Source organism: Centroberyx affinis, unplaced genomic scaffold (genome assembly GCF_046629955.1).
Source record: "Centroberyx affinis isolate AG114_WGS23_722 - 3 ecotype Tasmania unplaced genomic scaffold, CSIRO-AGI_Caff_v1 ptg003068l_1, whole genome shotgun sequence".
Taxonomy (NCBI): Eukaryota; Metazoa; Chordata; class Actinopteri; order Beryciformes; family Berycidae; genus Centroberyx; species Centroberyx affinis.
Genome location: NW_027281153.1, coordinates 27,284 through 46,265, shown reverse-complemented (window position 1 = coordinate 46,265; position 18,982 = coordinate 27,284). Strand labels below are relative to the sequence as shown.

Below are 18,982 nucleotides of genomic sequence, written 5' to 3'. Positions count from 1 at the left end.
CTGATGATTATTTATCAAAAATCTCATTGTGTAAATATTTTGTGAAAGCACCAATCGTCATCCCTACAATATTGTCGCAATATTGATATCGAGGTATTTGGTCAAAAATATTGTGATATTTGATTTTGTCCATATCGCCCAGCCCTAGTTTCAATGTAGTCTTAAAGCTGATGTTGAAAATCAAGATAAGCACATGGGAGCATTTGGCTGTCAAACACAAACGACCCATCAGTGCTGCTTGGAATGTTTTGCAAAGTTTGCAGAGACATGCCTGGTCATGTTCAGTCAAGTCAAGTTATTTGTCCATTAGTCCATTAAACTGAGAACTTGTCAAAAGTTGTCAGATAGATACAGAATTATTAGATAGATAAAGATTATTGTGTTTCCCTATTATATATAAGATTCCCTATTAAAGCGAAATGAAGACACACATCTCTGCCAAGTCTTTATCATATTAACTGATTAGTCTGACAAGCTGGACCGCAACGTTACTCTGAATTAAAAAAAAAAAAAAAAGTGAGTGCAGGAGTTTTTTCATCGTTGCTTTTCTCTGACACACCTGCACAAACTTTTTTTGGGATGTGGGCGTTTTCCACTTGCTGAAGTGTTTATCATATGAAATCTAGTGGAGAAAGACAGACTGTGCGTGGAAGATCCCGAGCAAATCCAATTACTTTTAAAGTGGATTGCTTAGGCTAATGAGGTCATTTGTCAAGAGTGACCTCATGGCATTAGCCCAGTAAACAAGGCAACACAACCCAGTAAACACTCTTACAGTAGACCTGTAAGGCAGCAAGCTCAGCCTCCGTGTCGCCGAGCCACTTTCATACAATACTTTACTGATCCCTGCAGGGAAATTCTCTGTTCGTTTGACCTCCCTTCTGGGAGGTCAGAGGTCAGAGGTCAGGTGCAGAGCAGCAGTCCTGCAGCTGGCAGGGGTTCAGTGTCTTGCTCAAGGGCACTTCAACATTTCACATAATATTGAAATGATAAAGCTATGATTTTGTTGTGCCTTGGAGTCATAAAGAGGTGACACATAGATACTTGAGGGCCGTAAACATATAGTACTGTGCAAAAGTCTTAGGCACTCTAGATTTTTTATATTAATTTCTTAGAAGTCTCAGATGTTTATTTGTTTTCTGCATTAGCGTGTCAGTAGACTGCTGCTTATTGTAATTTTTTGATATTCAGAAACTTTTCATTTCATTAGTTTTGAAAGCATCTTCGCTTTATGGATTTCTTTGACATATGCCTAAGACTTTTGCACTGTACTGTACATCCAGAATTGCAGACTTTCATGTGATAAGAGGAAGAAATTTGACAGCAAGTTCATTCAAATTGATATTTGACAGATTTTTTGTAAAAGGAATACACAACTTATTTGGCAAATAAACTCCTTGACAAGATGACTGAAACCAGTTTCAACTCTGTCCAGGCTTATGTCGGCTTTAGCGCATATGCTAACAGTTCTGAGAAAATGCGATGCTAGCTTGTTCCGGCCCCTAAACACACATAGCGTTAGCATGTACAGTAGCTTGGTGTGCTAACAATCTTCTAATTGTGCAATGGTAGATTATCGAAGCATTTTTGTCAAACGTCAGCGTATTCCAGTAACACAAGTGCCGGTCGAAGAACCTGCAGTACCGGGACTAACACACTGACATTTGAAAGTGTCACTCTTGGGGATTTATCTCTGGTGAACTCAAGGGAAACGCAGGTTCGAAATTTGCATTTTCGAGGGCAAACATTTGCACATCCGAGACCGAACAAACCACAGGGGGAAGCTAAGATTGCGGCAGCAGTGAGAGACACGCCAAAACTTCCTCCAACAGAGAGATGGCAGAGTACACAGAACAGTTTAGACTCGATATACTGTGAGAGGAAGACATGCCTACTGTGCAAGAATTAATTCAATCTATTTGCATTTCCCCGTTTGATGCTCTCTAGTGCTACTGGTTCTCCAGCATTCCTGCTCCACTGGCAGTTCAGAGGAACCAGGGTGAACAATGTGGGGTGACGCTAACAAAACAAAACAGAAGAAGAAGAAAAAAAAAACACCCTTAACAATTTAAACCTCTCCCACTGTGACCTCAGGAGCCGGGCTCACACAGAAATATCTCTCTCCTCCAATCATTTGTCACTTAGGAAGCAACAGTCAGTACTCATAAGTCACCGAGTCACACTGATGCAGCTCAAACAAGAGCGTCGGTGTACTTAGTCAAAATGACTGGTGCATAATATATTATAAAGCAGGAAAGCTGAGTTTGGGAGTTTTCCATATGATGTGGGGGTAATGATTCATTGTGTGTGTCAACAAAGCAGGTTGTGCTAAAAGGTTTAAATGCATTATGAGAGGTTTAACTACTAGAAAATCAGGTTGAAGGCAACTGAGGAGCAGTGAAACAGCCAACAGCTCTGCTAATATCTCCCTTCGGATGACTAAACGTTCTTGCTGGACCTTTATGAGCAGTTATACGCAGTTCTGCTTCTCGCCTTTATGCACCTGTGTACCAGACATTTGGAAAACCTGAAGTCTACACCCGAGGTACCAGGGTCTGTCTTCACTCAGCGAGCTGGAGACGAGTCTCCTGCTGAACCCTGGAACGCTGTCCAGTCCAACCTGATCTCACACAGATACGTGATTTTATCATAGAATGCTCATAAACACCTCGAGTTTTTGATGTGATAATAAATCAACATATCTGATTGGGCAGTTGACAGGTTGAATGAGGTTCATATATATGAGACAAGCCACTCTCTTTAGCCAAAGGCACTTAACAACTGAATTATGATGTTCTTCAACAATTAACTCCCTGTGAAATCCCTGTTGCGCAGACTTTTCAACTCCAAATTTCTATCCTGAGGCCTTCAGCGCTGCTAAGAGGAACCAGCCGGTCTGCTGGTGGAGCTATTTGCAGACCAACGTCTTCCTGCTTGCACTAACAAGCTGTGAGCTTCCAATTCTCCAAGCTGCAGGAGGCAAATGGATTTTGACACGGAGATGGCAAGTGCATGGATTGATCATCTTTGCCATTTAAATAATCAGCTTAGCTGTGTGGAGCGGTACCATGTGTGTGGCGAGTGCCAAACTAAGGGAGCACACTGTCACTCCCTTCTCATACCACTTAGAAAGGTCACAGCTTCAGTCAGTGGCACTTTGGTTCATTTGATGGTATATAAATTTACTCACTGAGCACGTTTACATGCACCCGGTAACTGGGAATGATCAGGTTAAGGCAATAATTCAATTGACGCAATTACATGCACTCTAGTAATGCGATAACGGGGAAAACCCTGGTTTACAAGATTCATTTGTTGGATTTCTCTCCTTAAGGAAGTGAAGTAAAACTCAAATTTCCTGACGGGTGTTTTGGATTTTGAACATGGCACCGCTTATTTTCACATGGTCAGGTTTCTGTGTCTCATCACTGCGAAGTACTTACGGCTGCAAACCAGTTTAACAAACACTCTCCTCCTTCTAGCTCTCTGGAAGAGCAGAAGACGCCGACAAGCTTTCTTAGAGCAAGCCTCCGCTATTGGACACAGCGTAGGCCGACCTCTAATACCAACTACGACTATCTGTATGTTTGCACTCATGCACAGATGTAGAAACCAAAAGAAACCAGACAAAGGGTAAACATGCGTTGAATAGTTTGAAAGATTGACCAAAACCCTAGCTGCATTTTCTCATAATGGCCTTTATCTGATTAAGGAAATCGCACTCTGCTGTTTACATGAACACTTGAATAATCGGGGGAATTGCTTAGATCGGATTATGATTGGTTTATTAATTTGCATGTAAACACGCTCACTCAATACATGCTCAACAAAACTACTGTATTTCAATTCATGTGGGGAATTTATCTTAAAGCTGCACCAGGCAACTTCACGTTGGCGGCAGTGAGAGGTGACTGTTTGAAAAATGTGAACTTCAATACCCAGAAATCCTGTGGTGTGACGACAGTAAACTGCACACGGCTCACTCCGCTCATCAGGTCTGTGATGCTTTACAACAAAAAGGATGAGAGAGGCGCTGGGCTCGCTCACTGACGTTTAAGAGACAGTTTTATATTTTGCTATTCAATTTCGATTTGCCACTTTCTGTGGCTGGAGAAGATTTCCCGCCAGCAACCACAGCTGACACCAGAATTTCATTTGGGCAAAGAGAGCAAATCCGCCATGTCTCAATTAGTGGAGATGGGACGCTTTTCTCAGTCGCAGCCCCACTTTGTGATTTAGACTGATAAGACGGGTGGATTTTTACATTAAAATCTTGCCTAGTGCAGCTTTTAAAACATAATTTAATTGAATATTACTTTGAGAGGAGCTTTAAGAGTGATCTCTAGATTCAGAGCAACACTGCCAAGCCTTTACGACACTTGTACTTAACGTTCATTTGGCTTCACTTCAGAGAGGCGGGTTTCTTTGACAGCTGTTTGACAGATATATTGCATTAAAAAAAAAAAACAAGGACACGCCTCATTTCTATGAACGTTCAATGACAGATTGCCTAAAATGTTTATGTTCAACAGGAGTGGATGTTTAGCAATTGCTGCAGATGAGGACAATCCTTTTCCTAATGCAGTCTCAGTAACTAGATGAGTACAAAGATCATTTGTGACTTGCAGGAGGTCCGTCTCTGTTCCGCAGAGTGTTCTAAAACCTGATCGTAATTCCTGAAAAAAAAAATCATTTTGACTCAAAGATGTCGGCTAATTTGACACCAATTTGTCTTAAAATTCTGAGAGAAAACAAAGTTTAGAGATAGGTGCTGACAGTTGATAAAATGCTATTACTAATTGTGTCAATGATTTCTTTGAGGAATTCTGTACGTTCAATATCTAGATGACGGGGAGGAGATGTCAAGTGAGATACCCTCTACTCTACTCTCTAGGATCAAATATAAAATGGATGCAAAACAGCTCAGTACAGTAGAGTTCCCAGAGTTAATAGAAAAAGCCAAGCCAGTGAAGCAGATCTGGGGTCTGATTGTCTTGATTTTTATCTGATACTTTGAAAATAACTCTCCCTCCCTCTCTTTGGTAAGCGAGTGCGCTCAGCGAGCCAGGGCAACGCTTTTGGTTTTGACTTTTTTTTTTTATACTATAAGGAGCAACAGAACCAAAAATAGCTATGCCAGTAATGCAGAAAAGACTGACCAGCTCTGGTGTGCGATGCAGAAACGATTCAGTAATAATAGCAGCAGCAGCAGCAGCTGTCATGTAAGCCTCTGAGAATTTACTAGCGGCAATAAAATAAAAGATGCAGCAGCAGACAGGTACACAGGCGTTAGAGACGGGACGAGGCGGGGAGCGGCACCGCTGTCAAACACAAAAAGTCATTTGCCACAACAATACTTCCGCTAATACCAGAAGACATTAAATCACTGGTGAGTCCCTTCAGGTGACAGGCCAAAGAGTTTATACATGCAGCAGTGAGCGCTCAAGCTGGGCATGGATTTGAGACTTGACTTTGGTTCTGGTGACTTGGGACTTGTGCTTTGACCACTTGAAAAGGTTTCTAAAGTCTTGACAAAAGATCTTGTGTTTGTGTAAATGACTCAGATTGAAAGTGATGAGATTTGTTCCAGCAGACGACTGAATTTAAATTCTGTTTTCTGAATTTGTACGGAAGGATTGAATTTATTGAAGTTGAAACTGATTAAAGAAATCAAACTCATGATGCTCTTACCAAGTTTTTATCCTATTAAAACCATATTGCATTGAAAAGTCCTAGATATTTAGTTTTCTTTAAGATATTAAATTGATACTGGACTCTTGATTTGTTCTGACTTGACTTGACTGTTCTACATTTAGACTTGAGACTTGACTTGAATGACATGGACTTGACTTGGTAATCTACATTTATACTTGAGACTTGACATTAATGACTTGGACTTGACTTGGACTTGACTTGGTAATCTACATTTAGCCTTGGGACTTGACTTGAGACTTGTGCCTCAAGATTTGACACTGACTTGGGACTCGAGCAAAGTTGACTTGGTCACATCTCTGCATGAAGCTAAAAGAAAAGAGTGTGTCATCATGGCCCTCAATTTATGATTTGATCTCAGCCTGAAGACAATGACCCAAACCAAGATGGCCGACTCTTTTTTCCAAAGAGCTTTTCCTTGAGGAGCTGGCTGAAGTCTTGAAAATTAAACTTCCAACTTCCTTAAAATGAGTAACTTGTTTATTCAACCATGAAGTGGTAAACTGTAGACTTGTTTGCTTTCTGTTTTGAAACGTTGGCAGGGAGTGGACTGATGTGCCCCGCTGATTAGGACCAGTAACTCAACAGAATTTTATTAAGAAACCTAAGGGGGGCATTACCTGTTGTGTTATTTTCTCTTAAAAATTGAGTCATACAGGCTGATTTGCATAATAATTTCAAGACATGCTGCATTGTGTCTAGAAGTTTGTTTACCATTCAGTATTCTCATAAACGAAACACACTGAACTGACAAATATTCTAGCAACATTATTTGCTTGGAAAAATTAAACATTAGGCCATTAGGCTAATATCTACATTTAATTTCTGTGAGCTATGATTTGTAAGACTTGAAAATAATTACAAAGTCAGATAGTCAGTTGGTTTTAATAACGAACGCAAGGCCACAAAGTGAGATTAAACTGAGAGTATTTTTTAGATAATCCTGCATTTAAAATTATAATAAATAAACCCCAAGACTTAGTTTAACTTGAATTAACAGATACAATAGTGCAAATGATGAGAAGCAGTCAGAGGAAACAGATGAGTCTTTGAATACATTTTTATAGATAACTGCTCCTGCCACCATGACCAGAGAGCCAGGGTTCACGGAAAGTCGAACATTTTATGCTCTGATCCAATTAAACTGGAATAATCTCTTGTTTTAAACACAGACTGGATGAGTTCAGTCGAGGTGAGAGGTGAAAATCCATCTTCAAACACAACGTATGTGCTTCATGTCAGATCTTGGACAGTCACATCAACAAATTTGTGTTCTTGATTGAACAACTCAGTTACTAAGCTTTTATACTGTAATTAAAATAAATGTATTTCTTTCCTAGGCGGTGTTAATTAAAAAGATGGGTAAACAATAACCGCCAGTCGGTGATCGCCATAAGAGAAACAGCAACCAATATCAACAACAAACAATCACAAAAAATGATAAATAAAGAGCCTATCCTCATAATGTATCAGTTTGACTCAGTTTGATTGCTTACTATAATGTATACTATGAATTTACTACTTGATAGAAATTTATTTCGGCCAAAAAAAGGTGGGTAAACTGTATTCTGCAAATAAAAAGGTGAGTAAACTAAATTTAGGTGTGTTTACCTTCCACTACATCCCTGTTCATAGATAAGAAAACAAAAGAAAGGATGCAACTAAAGTTCAAACTAAGCCATTTATTTCAATGTTTAGCCTGCTGCCATTTGTCTTTATATTGACACTTGATCGCTAATAGTTTTTGTCTGGCTGCAGCCAAATAAAACAGATTTTTATTTTTTCATGAAGTTGGTTCCACCCCCCGCCTCATCGATTTTGTGTTTAGATAATAATTGTTAGCTAGCTTACCATAGTATCTGGTCAGATAACCATTAGTGTGTTGTTGTAAACATCTGATTAGCACACTAGCTAAAGTATTTAGTAGAAGCTAGCATAATGCCACGTTCACATCACATGTGAGGAAACAGAACGATGAAAGATGGCGATCGTGTGCTCAGTCACTGTTGCGCTCCTTCTCTTTACTGTTGGGTACTTTGCGATCAGTAGATACTGCTACCTTCTTCTGAATGACTTGGAGGAACAAAAATGGTAATTGTAAGTTTAAACTGATATTGTAAATTGTATTGTAGCCTAGCAACAAGCCATGTCTGTTGCTGCACTGACACACTTCTGTTTTTTACAGTCAGGTTGGAGATATTGGAGCCTTCAGAAAGTTCCCATATTTCCTACTCTGAATTACCACTCGGAGGTTGACGATAATATGATGTGAACGTAGGGCTGGGCGATATGGTTGAAATCAATATCACGATAATCATAAGGATTTTTCTCGATATCAATATATATCACAATATAGTTCATGTATGCAAAATCATGTTAAATAATCAAATTAATATTCATCTCATTGAACCGAATGGTAATGTTAGGTGTGATGTCAAACAAAACAGAAATATTCAAATAATATTCCTACCATACCTCATTTTATGAGAGTTTTTAAGTAAAATTTGCTTGTCATCATCAATTTAGACAGCAGAAATGTGTCACGATATTAAAATATCTTCATATCATCACGATATGATTCCACTGAAAGACGATAAATGATAATATTGAATTATCGCCCAGCCCTATGTGAACGCAGCATTAGTCGTGGCTAATAGTTGTTTGTTCACATTCACATCAGCTGCTTTGCTAAATTAGCCTGTAAGCTAGTTACCTTGCTACCAAAGCCAAAACCCAACTTTTTTTTTTTTATTTTTTAGGTTAAATGAGGTAGCTCTTCTCAAAGTACAACTTGTAATGCAGTGGAGTAAAGGCAACAACCAAAGGGGCAAAAGCTAAAGACAATTAGCCTTAATTAGGTTTCTGTGTCACAGTAAAGTGTAGTCAGTAAGTAGCAAGTAGTAAGTTAGTTTAGAAACAAATCTGCCCTGCCAGACTATCCACTTTTATTTGAAACGTTGCTGAATGGACCTACACCCACACCACAACAATCTTTTTTTAGGTATCTGTCTTTTTCTTGCCTGGTTGTTATATTTATCTTTTATTTGTGCACAGCCAATTCTCCACTGGACCTCCATGATGGAGCCAGCCATGGTTGCTAGGAGACCTGTGACGCAGCTGCAAAGCCTCTACAGCTTGTTTCCATGTATATAAAATATAAATGGACCGGTTGATGATTATAGGAACGTCGTGTGAATAGCTTTAGGATGGACTAACAGGAAGGAAAGGGAGAGGTGAACTGATGCTTCTGAGAAAACCTCGCACCGCCGCCGTACCTTTGAGATGAGCTCGTCGTGATTGGCCAGGTGCGCCCGGCAGTGGATGCAGCTGTAGGTGCGGTGGCAGGTCGGCAGGTAAGCCTGGAAGGTCTTGGACTTGGTCATCTTCACCATGTCAATGGGGCAGGGCTCCTCGCTGGCGTCAGGGCTGGCACTGGAAGAGTTGCAGCTCTGCTGGACTTGCTGACAGAAGAAACACTGGAAGATGCAAGCAAAAGCCGTCGTTGTTGTGGAGTGGGTGTGTGGCACGCTCCACACAGACACCACAGGAGAAAATCAAACCTGTGGGGAGGAGGAGGAGGGGGGTGGTGAGAGACACGTTCCATACTTCCTATTTATAGCACTCATGATCTTGATTGCATTTCCAATATAAACACAGCTCATTTACTGGGGCAATCATTTGATTACAATCATCTATTATATGATTACAATCGCATGTTGTTGACTTCCAAGATGGCCGTGCGGTGATGTAACTGAACCCTCACTTGTTTGAAATCACACATCATCTTTCACTTGAGCAAAAGCAAATTTTCTTCATGGTAAGTTCTTCATCGTTGTTTCTGATATGATCAAGTGTTTTTAATGTTTGTCTTTGTCCCACTGAACCTGCAGCTGCAGGACCAGACTGTACTGAAGTTCCTGAGATAAAGATTATGTGAATTTGTTTTAACTTGTATTTGGTCGGTCACAGAAAATACGGGAAAATCAAACAAAACACATTTTTACAGACTTTTCAATAGGAAGAAGAGCTTGTGTTTTGTAGTCATTGTTATATTCTGTATAATGTAACCTTGTTTTGATTGATGTCTGTCTGTAATGCTTATCGTTTTCCTCATTGTCATTTATATACAATGTTATCTTTTGTAGAGCACTTTGTGACAGATTTCTGATAGTGATATTAAATATCAATAAATATTTAACCTAGAAAACTGGATAATTGTCCGATTTAGATTTTTTAACCCGTCTAAACATTATATTGTTTTCAGCAGATGAATTCAACAGGCTTATATGAGAGGCAGCTTCACAAAAACACATGCATACAAGTTTGATGCAGAGTGCGGACTAGAATAGCCTACTGGACAATGCAGCTGAGGCATGTGTGACCTTTGAAGGGACTGAGACCAACTGATCACAACAGACCGACAACAGACTGACAACAGACCGACAACAGACCGACAACAGACCGACAACAGACCAACAACACCGCTGAACATCCAGAGAGAATGGAGACCTGCTGCATTTCTGGGCCAGAAAGAAGTTGGATCACCGTCGGCCAAGTGTGACATTTATTTTCCCCATGAAAACCAAAAATATAAATATTGAGTGAATCATATGAGGTTCAAAAATCTTTCTCAAATTGGAGACTTGCAGAATGGAGATTACTTAATTTGCCTCTACTTGGCGCTCGTAACAGCTGTCTGCGTGCCTTATTCTGTCGGGCGCCAAAATAAATAAAGCAGCGAAAATGAAACAGATTGAAACAACACTGATGAACAAATTGATTTTTTAACGACTCTTTGAAGAGTGAATTGACTTGATCTCAATCTCTCTACCAACCGGTCCTAAATACTCACCAACTGACTTGTTACCATCTGAATATTCAAGTCTGACCTGCTCGGTGACATCCACCTGAGTCATGTCTAATCACTAGTCACCGCTTTAATGAGTTGGTAGTTCAGTTGCTGCAACTGATCAAATATTGTTTCAACAAACAGCTTAAAGCTGCTGTGCCTAGGTAAAAGTACACCGTCTTATCAGTCTGAATCACAAACTGGGGCTGCAACAGAGAAAAGCGTCCTCACTTCTGCCCATTTTATGCCCATGACTTCTGGGTAAGAAAGTCCTTCAAACTTAAAAAAAAAAATTCAAACAGTTCTCCCGCTGCCACATGGGGGCGCCAAAGTGCAAAATCGCCTAATAGCCTACAGCTTTTTTGGGGGTTATTTAGCACCTGACCGCCATGAAAAGTTGGCGTCTCAAGTTGCTAATCGGACTGTAAACAATGACTGGCGCACGGAAGAGGAAGTCTTGGCCCGGATGTCCGCTGGCTACACCGGAAACCCCAAAATATTGGCCGTTGCCCCCAGAGTCTAACCGTCGTCAGACCGATAGACGATGGGTTCCGAGATTGTCCTAAATGGTCCCTTTTCTATGTTCTCTTCTACCAATAAAAATGCTATTTGGCAAAATTATATCCTAAAACGCTGGACCCACGGTCAGTGTTTCACGGTTGTTGAACCTGTTCACAAACGTGTTCAATGTCCATTTTCAGTCTATTTTCGTGGCTCATTCAAATGAATGGGAAGTAAAAATCTGAATGCTACAAACTCGTCCAGCTGCATCTGATCTTGGCAATTAGTTTATATTCTGGTTTTCATGGCGGTCAAGTGCCAAATAACCTCCATGTTAAAACTAAGTGGAATATTATTTTAAGCAGGTGGTTCAAAACATCCACACACCTTGTGGCCCAGCGGTCTCGACTGTTAACTGCTGCACATGATGACAATCTGAACAAAACCCGCCAGCGAAAGAGAAAAAGTTTGACCACTCAGTCAACAAATTGGATGAAATCAGTTTCATTCGGACCGCACACACACACACCTGCTGAAATCTACTGAATCTCTTCAGTTTTGTACTTTTTGAAGATGAGGAATCAAATCCTGATAGACCTGGTTTACTAAATTCAACAGTATAATTGAGACTTGCCTTGACCTACTTGAAGCGGCAAAGCTGGGGAACGTTGCAGAAGTGGCCAGACTCAAAAGGCAAAAGCGCAAAATTGTGAGTAAATAAGCTCTGTTGTCATTTATACAGTTCAGGTAATTCATAGATTTGATCCAAATCCGTGTGATCCTGACACCTGACTTCATCTGTGGTCTGGACTTGTATGACTGCTAAGGTTTCACATTCAGGTGTCATGTGGCATCCATAAGCGTTGTGATATGGATTTGTTATGACTGCGTTCATCCAACAAAATATGTTTTTATCAAATGCAGCTACTGGTGTTATTAATATGCGTGTGGATATCTTGTGTCATGATGTGCCACATAGATACGGCATGAATTCATCCCAGCGCCGCGGTGTTGGGACAACAGGCGGCGGTGACATAGACGTGTTATGAATGCATCATTAACATCCAGTCGCATCTAACCGTCAATTATCTGATCGTCTCACGCTGTTTCAGTCTTGCCCTTTGATTTTCTTTTTAACTGCCATGAAAATATGTGACTATGAAGAGTTCTACTCCAACTTGCTATGAATCCATTTTAAAAGTTCATTATTCAATATCCTCAAATTGTTGAGTATCTGGTCTGATCGTCATCACTTTGTCAACCAAGGTCATAAGTCAACTACTATCCTTTAATAAGAAGCATAACTGTTTTCATTTTGTGCACCTTTAGAGCAGGTGACACTGGTTTTTTGTGGATATCTCCTTTTCAAACAGAACTCTTTATTGATTGATTGATTGATCATTTTATTTCGAACGTAAAAAAAACAAAAAGAAAAAAAGATAAAAACAAAACAAGAACAATAAGATGAAATAAACAAAAAAACCTATACAACAAACTCAATAAACAAATTCTCATAAACACAAATTAAATATTACATGTTCGAAAAGGAGTATACACTTATTTTTCCCTACCCCCTTTCTCACTACTCATCCATAAACGCTTATATACAATTTATAACTATCCCAATTCTATGTACAACCCAAATATCCACCCGATGTCAATAAAATAAAACTAAACCTTTAACACAACCCTTCCTCATCCATATACCTCTTAAAAATATATTTTTTTGTATATCTTCTTGAACTGATTTATGTTTGTACTTTGTTTTATCTCCACATCCAAACCATTCCACAAATATTTGTTTATTTGTTACCAGTAAAATTTGAAGCGTGTGAAAGTGACTGTGAATCCCCAGCGGAGCCAGTAGAGACGGCTGACTGGTCATGGACTCATGTGAAGATGTGCACGCTAAAAAAAGATGAGATTCTACCACAGAGGAGTGTTCCTTTAAAGTGGTAATCCACCAGATTTTGTCTCCATCTTTGTTGCTCAGCACTCGTCACTGTGGTGTTTCTGCACTTCACTTCCCACAGATCACCTGTCAATCAAACAGTGTGGGCGGGACTGTGACGTGTTTTTCCTTGGATTTTCTGGGGGATGAAGTTTGAGTTTCTCTTTTCTTTGTCTGTTCATGCTGCTCATGCTAACTACCCAGTTCTTCTTCTTCTGTTTATTCCAAACAAAACCGGCAACTTAAAACGCATCACTTCCTGTGCGGCAGAGGATTTTTTTCCCAGGAAAGAGCTACCAGACACCGGCTGTTTAGACCAGACGATGTAAAAGCTTTCATGAACTGGATACAGGTTGAATCACTGTTGTGTTATAGAAATCAGCGACAGAGAGCAGCAAAACAAACATTTATTTTATCTGAAGATGTTGTAGACTGTTACTTTAAGTAGGACTTTGTTTATTCAGGAACCACAGACACTCAATGTTAAATATTTCCAAGACAATACAGTGAATTACACTTCTTGTCATCATTAGTTTGTAATCTACTTTGATCCAACTGTTGAATGAGCATTTGTAAATGTATAACAGGAGACATTTTAAATGTGTCAGGGCTTGATTGTTATTTTCTGAGCCATGATCCAAAGTGTTGAACGGATGCTAAACTGCCTGCTCTTCTTAAAAAAACAACAACAACAACAACAACAGACGGTAATGTATTTTTTTTCTCCACTGCAGTGCACAGACTCAACTGTCTGAACAGTCCATAACAAAGCCCGCTCCTTCCACACAACAACAACAACAACAACAGCAGCAGTAGGCTCTGCTGCATCCCTGAGAGTGAAAGATAGAGTAAAAATAAAGCCACAGTAGAGCGAGAAGTTTCCAGTTGAGAGCAACGTGCTGCAACAGGAAGAGCAGCGTGCAGACGGCAGCCAGCAGCCAGACCAGAACACAAAGGAGCTTCCGCAACTCAACAGGAAGCAGCCGTGACGCGAAGCACACACACACACACACACACACACACACACACACACACACACGTCTGGGAATGTGCAAATGTGAAAACAAAAGCTACCAAACTGGCAACCCACCGCCCTGGAAGCACAAAAAACCATGTTCATATATCCACAAAGGTAAAATCCCTATATGAAAAGAATGAAAGCCTTGTTTGTTTTAGTCTAATTTTAGTAGCGAGCACAGGCATGTGCATGAGGAAAGGTAAACAAACACACATACACACTCACACTAACACACACACACACTCTCATAATTGTTCCATTGGTTACACTTCATCATCATGATAATCATGTGCAATGATGAAATTTGCTTTTGTATCATGCATCCCTTGGGGGGGGGGGGGGGGTATCTCTCTCTCTCTCTCTCTCCCCCTCTCTCTCTCTCACACACACACACACACACGCAATAGCATGTTGTTATTGCCCCCCCCCCCCCCAAGCAAGAAAAACAGTCAGAAAGTGACAAGATGACGTGACGCACACCTCATTTTTTTCCTCATACATGCCAAGTAAGAAGAAGTAAACACAACCTGCAGAGCTTTGTTTGTTTGTTTATTTGTTTGTTTATGTCCCTCATGAAGCCAAGTTGCATTATCTGACTTCAGCGCATTAGATGGCACATGGTATTTTTGTGTTTTTGTCATCTTCTATTGTTTGACTGGAGGGTTTTCTGTAGTATTATTGTTTATTTTCTTTATTTTTAAAGTTCCATTTAGTATCCTTCTAAAATATATTCTAGAATCATTTTTGTCGTGCACTGCAGGAAGCCTGTATCGCTTGGCAACAAGTCAAAATCTGAATAAAATGACATCGTTCAATTCGTCTGCGTGGCTGTCAAATACGAAAAAAAAAGAAAGAAAGAGAGAGAGAAGCGACTTTTCCTGACAAGTAAAACGGCAGGAACAGCTGATAGCAGAGAGCAAAGTGAAAACAAAGAGGCAGCACATTGTGCGTCTTGGTAACCACTAACAGGAAGAGAGTGGCCAGACAAAAGACTCTCAGCTCTGCCTCCAAAAAAACAACAACAACACAACACTTTACGCACGGGCACTTTCTTTGTTTGGGAATCAGAGAAATCAAGTGGGATAAGTTTGGCTCCAGATCTAAATCTTTAACATTTGGATTTGCAACACCAGACCCCCCCCCTCTCCCCCTTCTCTCTCTCTCTCTCCCCCCTCACTTCCAAACGTGTTTATCCCCAACAAAGAGCCACCGACACGACGCCAGCTGAAGTGCAACAGTGTCAGCTTTTTGTGTTGTTGTTTGCTCTCCCAGGCTCGTGCAGGTGGATCCATCACCAGCTTTTCTAACACCTCGCTGTGTCTTTTTGTGTGTGTGTGTGTGTGTGTTTTTGAGGTAGACGCTGCCTGGGTCTGAGTACTCACCACCTGGATCAGATCTGAGCGAAACGCAGTTGGAGGGTGTTTTTTTTTTGTTGGAGGGGGTTTTAAAGAAATGATTGTCCTCGTCTGACTGGCTTCGTGAACGCGCTCCGGTCCATGGGAGAGCGGCTGTCCTCTATGTGTTGACGGCTCTCATTTTTCCACAGGCTTTGTTGTTTCTTTTGTGTGCGTAATGGACCGACTGGCCTGCTTACTTTGATATGGAAACGTCACCAGGGGAGGAAACTAAAAGTGTGACTGACACCCGCGGTTCCCAATTGGTGTCTATGGCTCCTGGTGCTGCGTTCAGGTTCCCGTGGGAAAGACTGGAACGCTTCACAATGCTGTTGTCAGGTTGTGATTAAATACAATTTAAATGGTCTGAGTGTTTGTTTATAGTTTTAATCACAGTGTGCATTTGCCCTTTTGTATTTTCATCTTTTTCCTATTCATTTATTGTTGATGTTTCTATATGTTTCTCATTTTTTAAATTAATCTTCCTAAACACTTTGTAACTTTTTTGTTAAGTGCTCTATAAATCAAGGTTGTTATTATTATTGTTATTGTTGTTGCTGTTGTTGTTATTGTTATTGAAACGACCGTTCACCTCAGCTTTCAGGTGGTAAATACTACTTGAATGGTCTGTGTTTAGTTTATATTCTTGTTTTAATAACACTGCACATTTACCCCAAGATTTATTATTCACATTTTTATGATATAGCCTAATGCTAACAGTTTAAATGTTTTGCAAATCACTTTGTAACTCTGTTCTTGTAAGTGTTACATAAGGGTCTTTATTAGGCCTATTGTTGTTGTTGTTATTGATTTCATTTTTAATGGCAAAGAACTCCGACTTCTCTGACTTTCTGAATTTTGAGCGTCACCAAGTGAAGGAAATGCTGTCAAGTGAAGGAAATGCTATGTTCAGTTAGAATAACACAAACAAACTCCTTGCTGCATTTTTCGTTTGCAGTTGACATAGCAATGTTTGGTTTGCTGTAAAACGTAAAATCAAATATCTGACACGCTGCCTGGGTGGTGAGTGTGAACAGCTGAGAATAATTATCCCGAGCAACTCAAAGTAAGTTATAGTTCTAATTCAGAGAAAGCTTCCTTCGTGGAGTTTGAAAGCCTCCAGTTGTTTTTTTTGTGCAGCCAATTCGTGAATCGGATTATTTCCCATACGACCTGAACGCAGCATAATACGCCACGAAGGGGAGGAGGGAGCAGCCAGACACCCGGATGTGTAAATAAATACAAGACCAGGGAATATGATGTCTTTGTATGATGTTAGAAACGGACATTTTCAGAACAAGACCAATATCCACAAGTGATCCAACAAGTGGGACTTTGCCATCTGTATTGGCTTTGTGCGGATTAATGGCAGATTCCCATTTGTTTTCTGTACGTTTTCCCATTTCCTCTTAAATTGCCTATTGCGTGATGACACGAATAATATCTGGAATAAATATGGACCTGAGTTGAACGGCATGTAAAACTCTTAACCCTTTCCTTAACAAAAAGATCTGTGGTAATCCTATAATAAATCTTAGAAGGACAAATATCAGCAAAACAATAAATCCCTACAGGAATATTATAGCCTACTGATACGATAGGGGGATAAAAGCACAGTTAAGCAGGATAAAATCAACATAGAGTCACCGTTGAGACACGCTGTAAGTCCCTGTAGGAATATTACAGTGATTCTTCCTGGGGGGTCTTGCACATAAACAACCACCAAAGTCTCCAAGGCTTTGCGCCAACAAGCCTCATTAATTCAATAAGCGCAGAAACAGATCGATACGTCTCATTTGACGTTTCCTTAAGTTGTGCCACATCAAATAAAGGCTGTTCCTGATTATTTGAATGTATAAAAACATGAGAAGCGTGCACACGACGACCCCCCCCTCCACCCCACCCCCTCCCCTCTCCTCCCCTTCTCCTCCCTCCTCCCTCCTCCTCCACTGTTTATGTTTCAGCGCCGCATCATCGCTTCATGACATTGGACGGATCTCAGCTGTGAAATATCATGCGATGAAGGATGGAAAGTGTCAAATGAAATGAGACAGATTTCCTCGTACCTACCCAGACAACCGGCTACCCTTGTCCTACCCTTGTTGTCCTAATGACGAGGACGCGCGTCCCAGCCTACAGACTATAATTCATGGTCGCTTTTTGCCTTTGAGGAAAGAAAAAAAAAAACCCAAAACACACATTGTTGACAACGCAGCGTGTTGCAATTCCCCCCCAAAAGAACGGTGCTGGGAAAGCCGAAACGCTGCTTCAGTCCTACGGAGCGGGACCTGACGTAAATCCGCCGTGCATGCTGTCCGCACCGCCTGATCCTCCACCGAGAGCTGCGGCCCGTCTGCATGGGAGGATTATGAAAGAGATGCAGCGCCTTTCATGCTGTTTGTCACCAGTTCACGTGGCATTAAGCCCCACACTGACCGAGATATGCGAGCCAGCCAGCGGCGGCATGCTGATAATAACAGTGACACGGGAATTAAGATGGAAAAAAGGGGACTGGGTGTCGGTGTTTTGCTCTTGAACGCAGCCCCTGATTATGAAAAAAATCAAATTATATGCAATGAAAAGTGTCACTACATACATAAATATCATATAACTACAAACCCCTATAGGAATATTATATTGATGCCACAGGAGATTTAAAAAAAACACCAGAAAGTCCGATAAGGCCACAGTAAACTCCCCACAGACAGTTTAACTCCCTACAGGAATATTCCAGGAGTATTATAGAGATATCATGGTGATGTTTTGCCTACAGCGGGTCACTGGCTCTATACTCACCCCAAAACACCGAGCCTTTCCCCCGCGGAAAAGGTGGAGAACCCAGTTTCTCCGCTGAGGCAGCCCCTCAGCACACGGTCCGTCTGCGGGAATAAAAACACCGTCAGTTGTCCCACGCGGAGCCTCCTCTCGCTCTCTCTCCTCTCTTCAGTCGGCCGAGCCTGCCCGTCCCATCCAGTCTCCAGAAGAAGACAGGCTGGACCGCATTTAGGCTTCGCTCTCTATACGCGTAAAATACGCATCTGATGCGCGAGCCGGGCCAGAGCTGAAACACACCCGCGACACACCGTCCAAAACGGCTGGAGCAAATCCCATCGGGCGAAGTGTTGTTAGAGTGCGTGCATGCCGCTGCAGCCCGGAGGAGGAAGAGCAGGTGTCATTTAAGGTTTTAACCAACTTGATAACATGTGATGCTTCTGTCCGACAGCAGCGGCTCAGCCTGCCCGTCCCGCCCGCGGCCTCATTTATACCGAAATCCTAATTAGCTGCGATGATGCGCGCTGTCTTCTGAATAATGCAACAAACATTTAACGACCCCAAAATCTGTCAAATGTATCTGCTCTGCTCTGCTCTTTCTGTGCTGTTCAGGTTCCCCGTGTGATGCTGCGCGCGAGCCGCTCACAGTCCAACTTCTACAAAAGTGAAATAAAGCAGCGTTTCTTTATTTCTGCCCGTGCTGCCTTCAAATGCTGTCGGAAATATGGCAGTTACGAGTTGAGCGCGCATGACCGACCCAACAAAGTGGAATATAAAAACACTGA

At 41.1% G+C, this 18,982-nt stretch overlaps 1 protein-coding gene across 2 annotated transcripts in view; it reads right to left on the bottom strand.

Moving 5' to 3' along the window:
- LOC139659332 (protein yippee-like 1) overlaps positions 1 to 18,334 on the bottom strand; it is a 28,783-nt gene extending 10,449 nt beyond the window's left edge. Inside the window, exons 1-2 of one of the 2 annotated variants that reach the window (XM_071537563.1) lie at positions 18,222 to 18,334; positions 8,988 to 9,272 (exon numbers count right to left, since the gene is read on the bottom strand). In XM_071537563.1, coding sequence (XP_071393664.1) covers positions 8,988 to 9,104 — 117 coding nt within the window. In that variant the 5' untranslated portion in view covers positions 9,105 to 9,272; positions 18,222 to 18,334. Of the gene's footprint in view, positions 1 to 8,987; positions 9,273 to 15,413; positions 15,580 to 18,221 lie in introns of those variants that run through there. The other variant, XM_071537562.1, reaches the window with a different exon arrangement.
- Between the last annotated feature and the right edge of the window lie 648 nt (positions 18,335 to 18,982).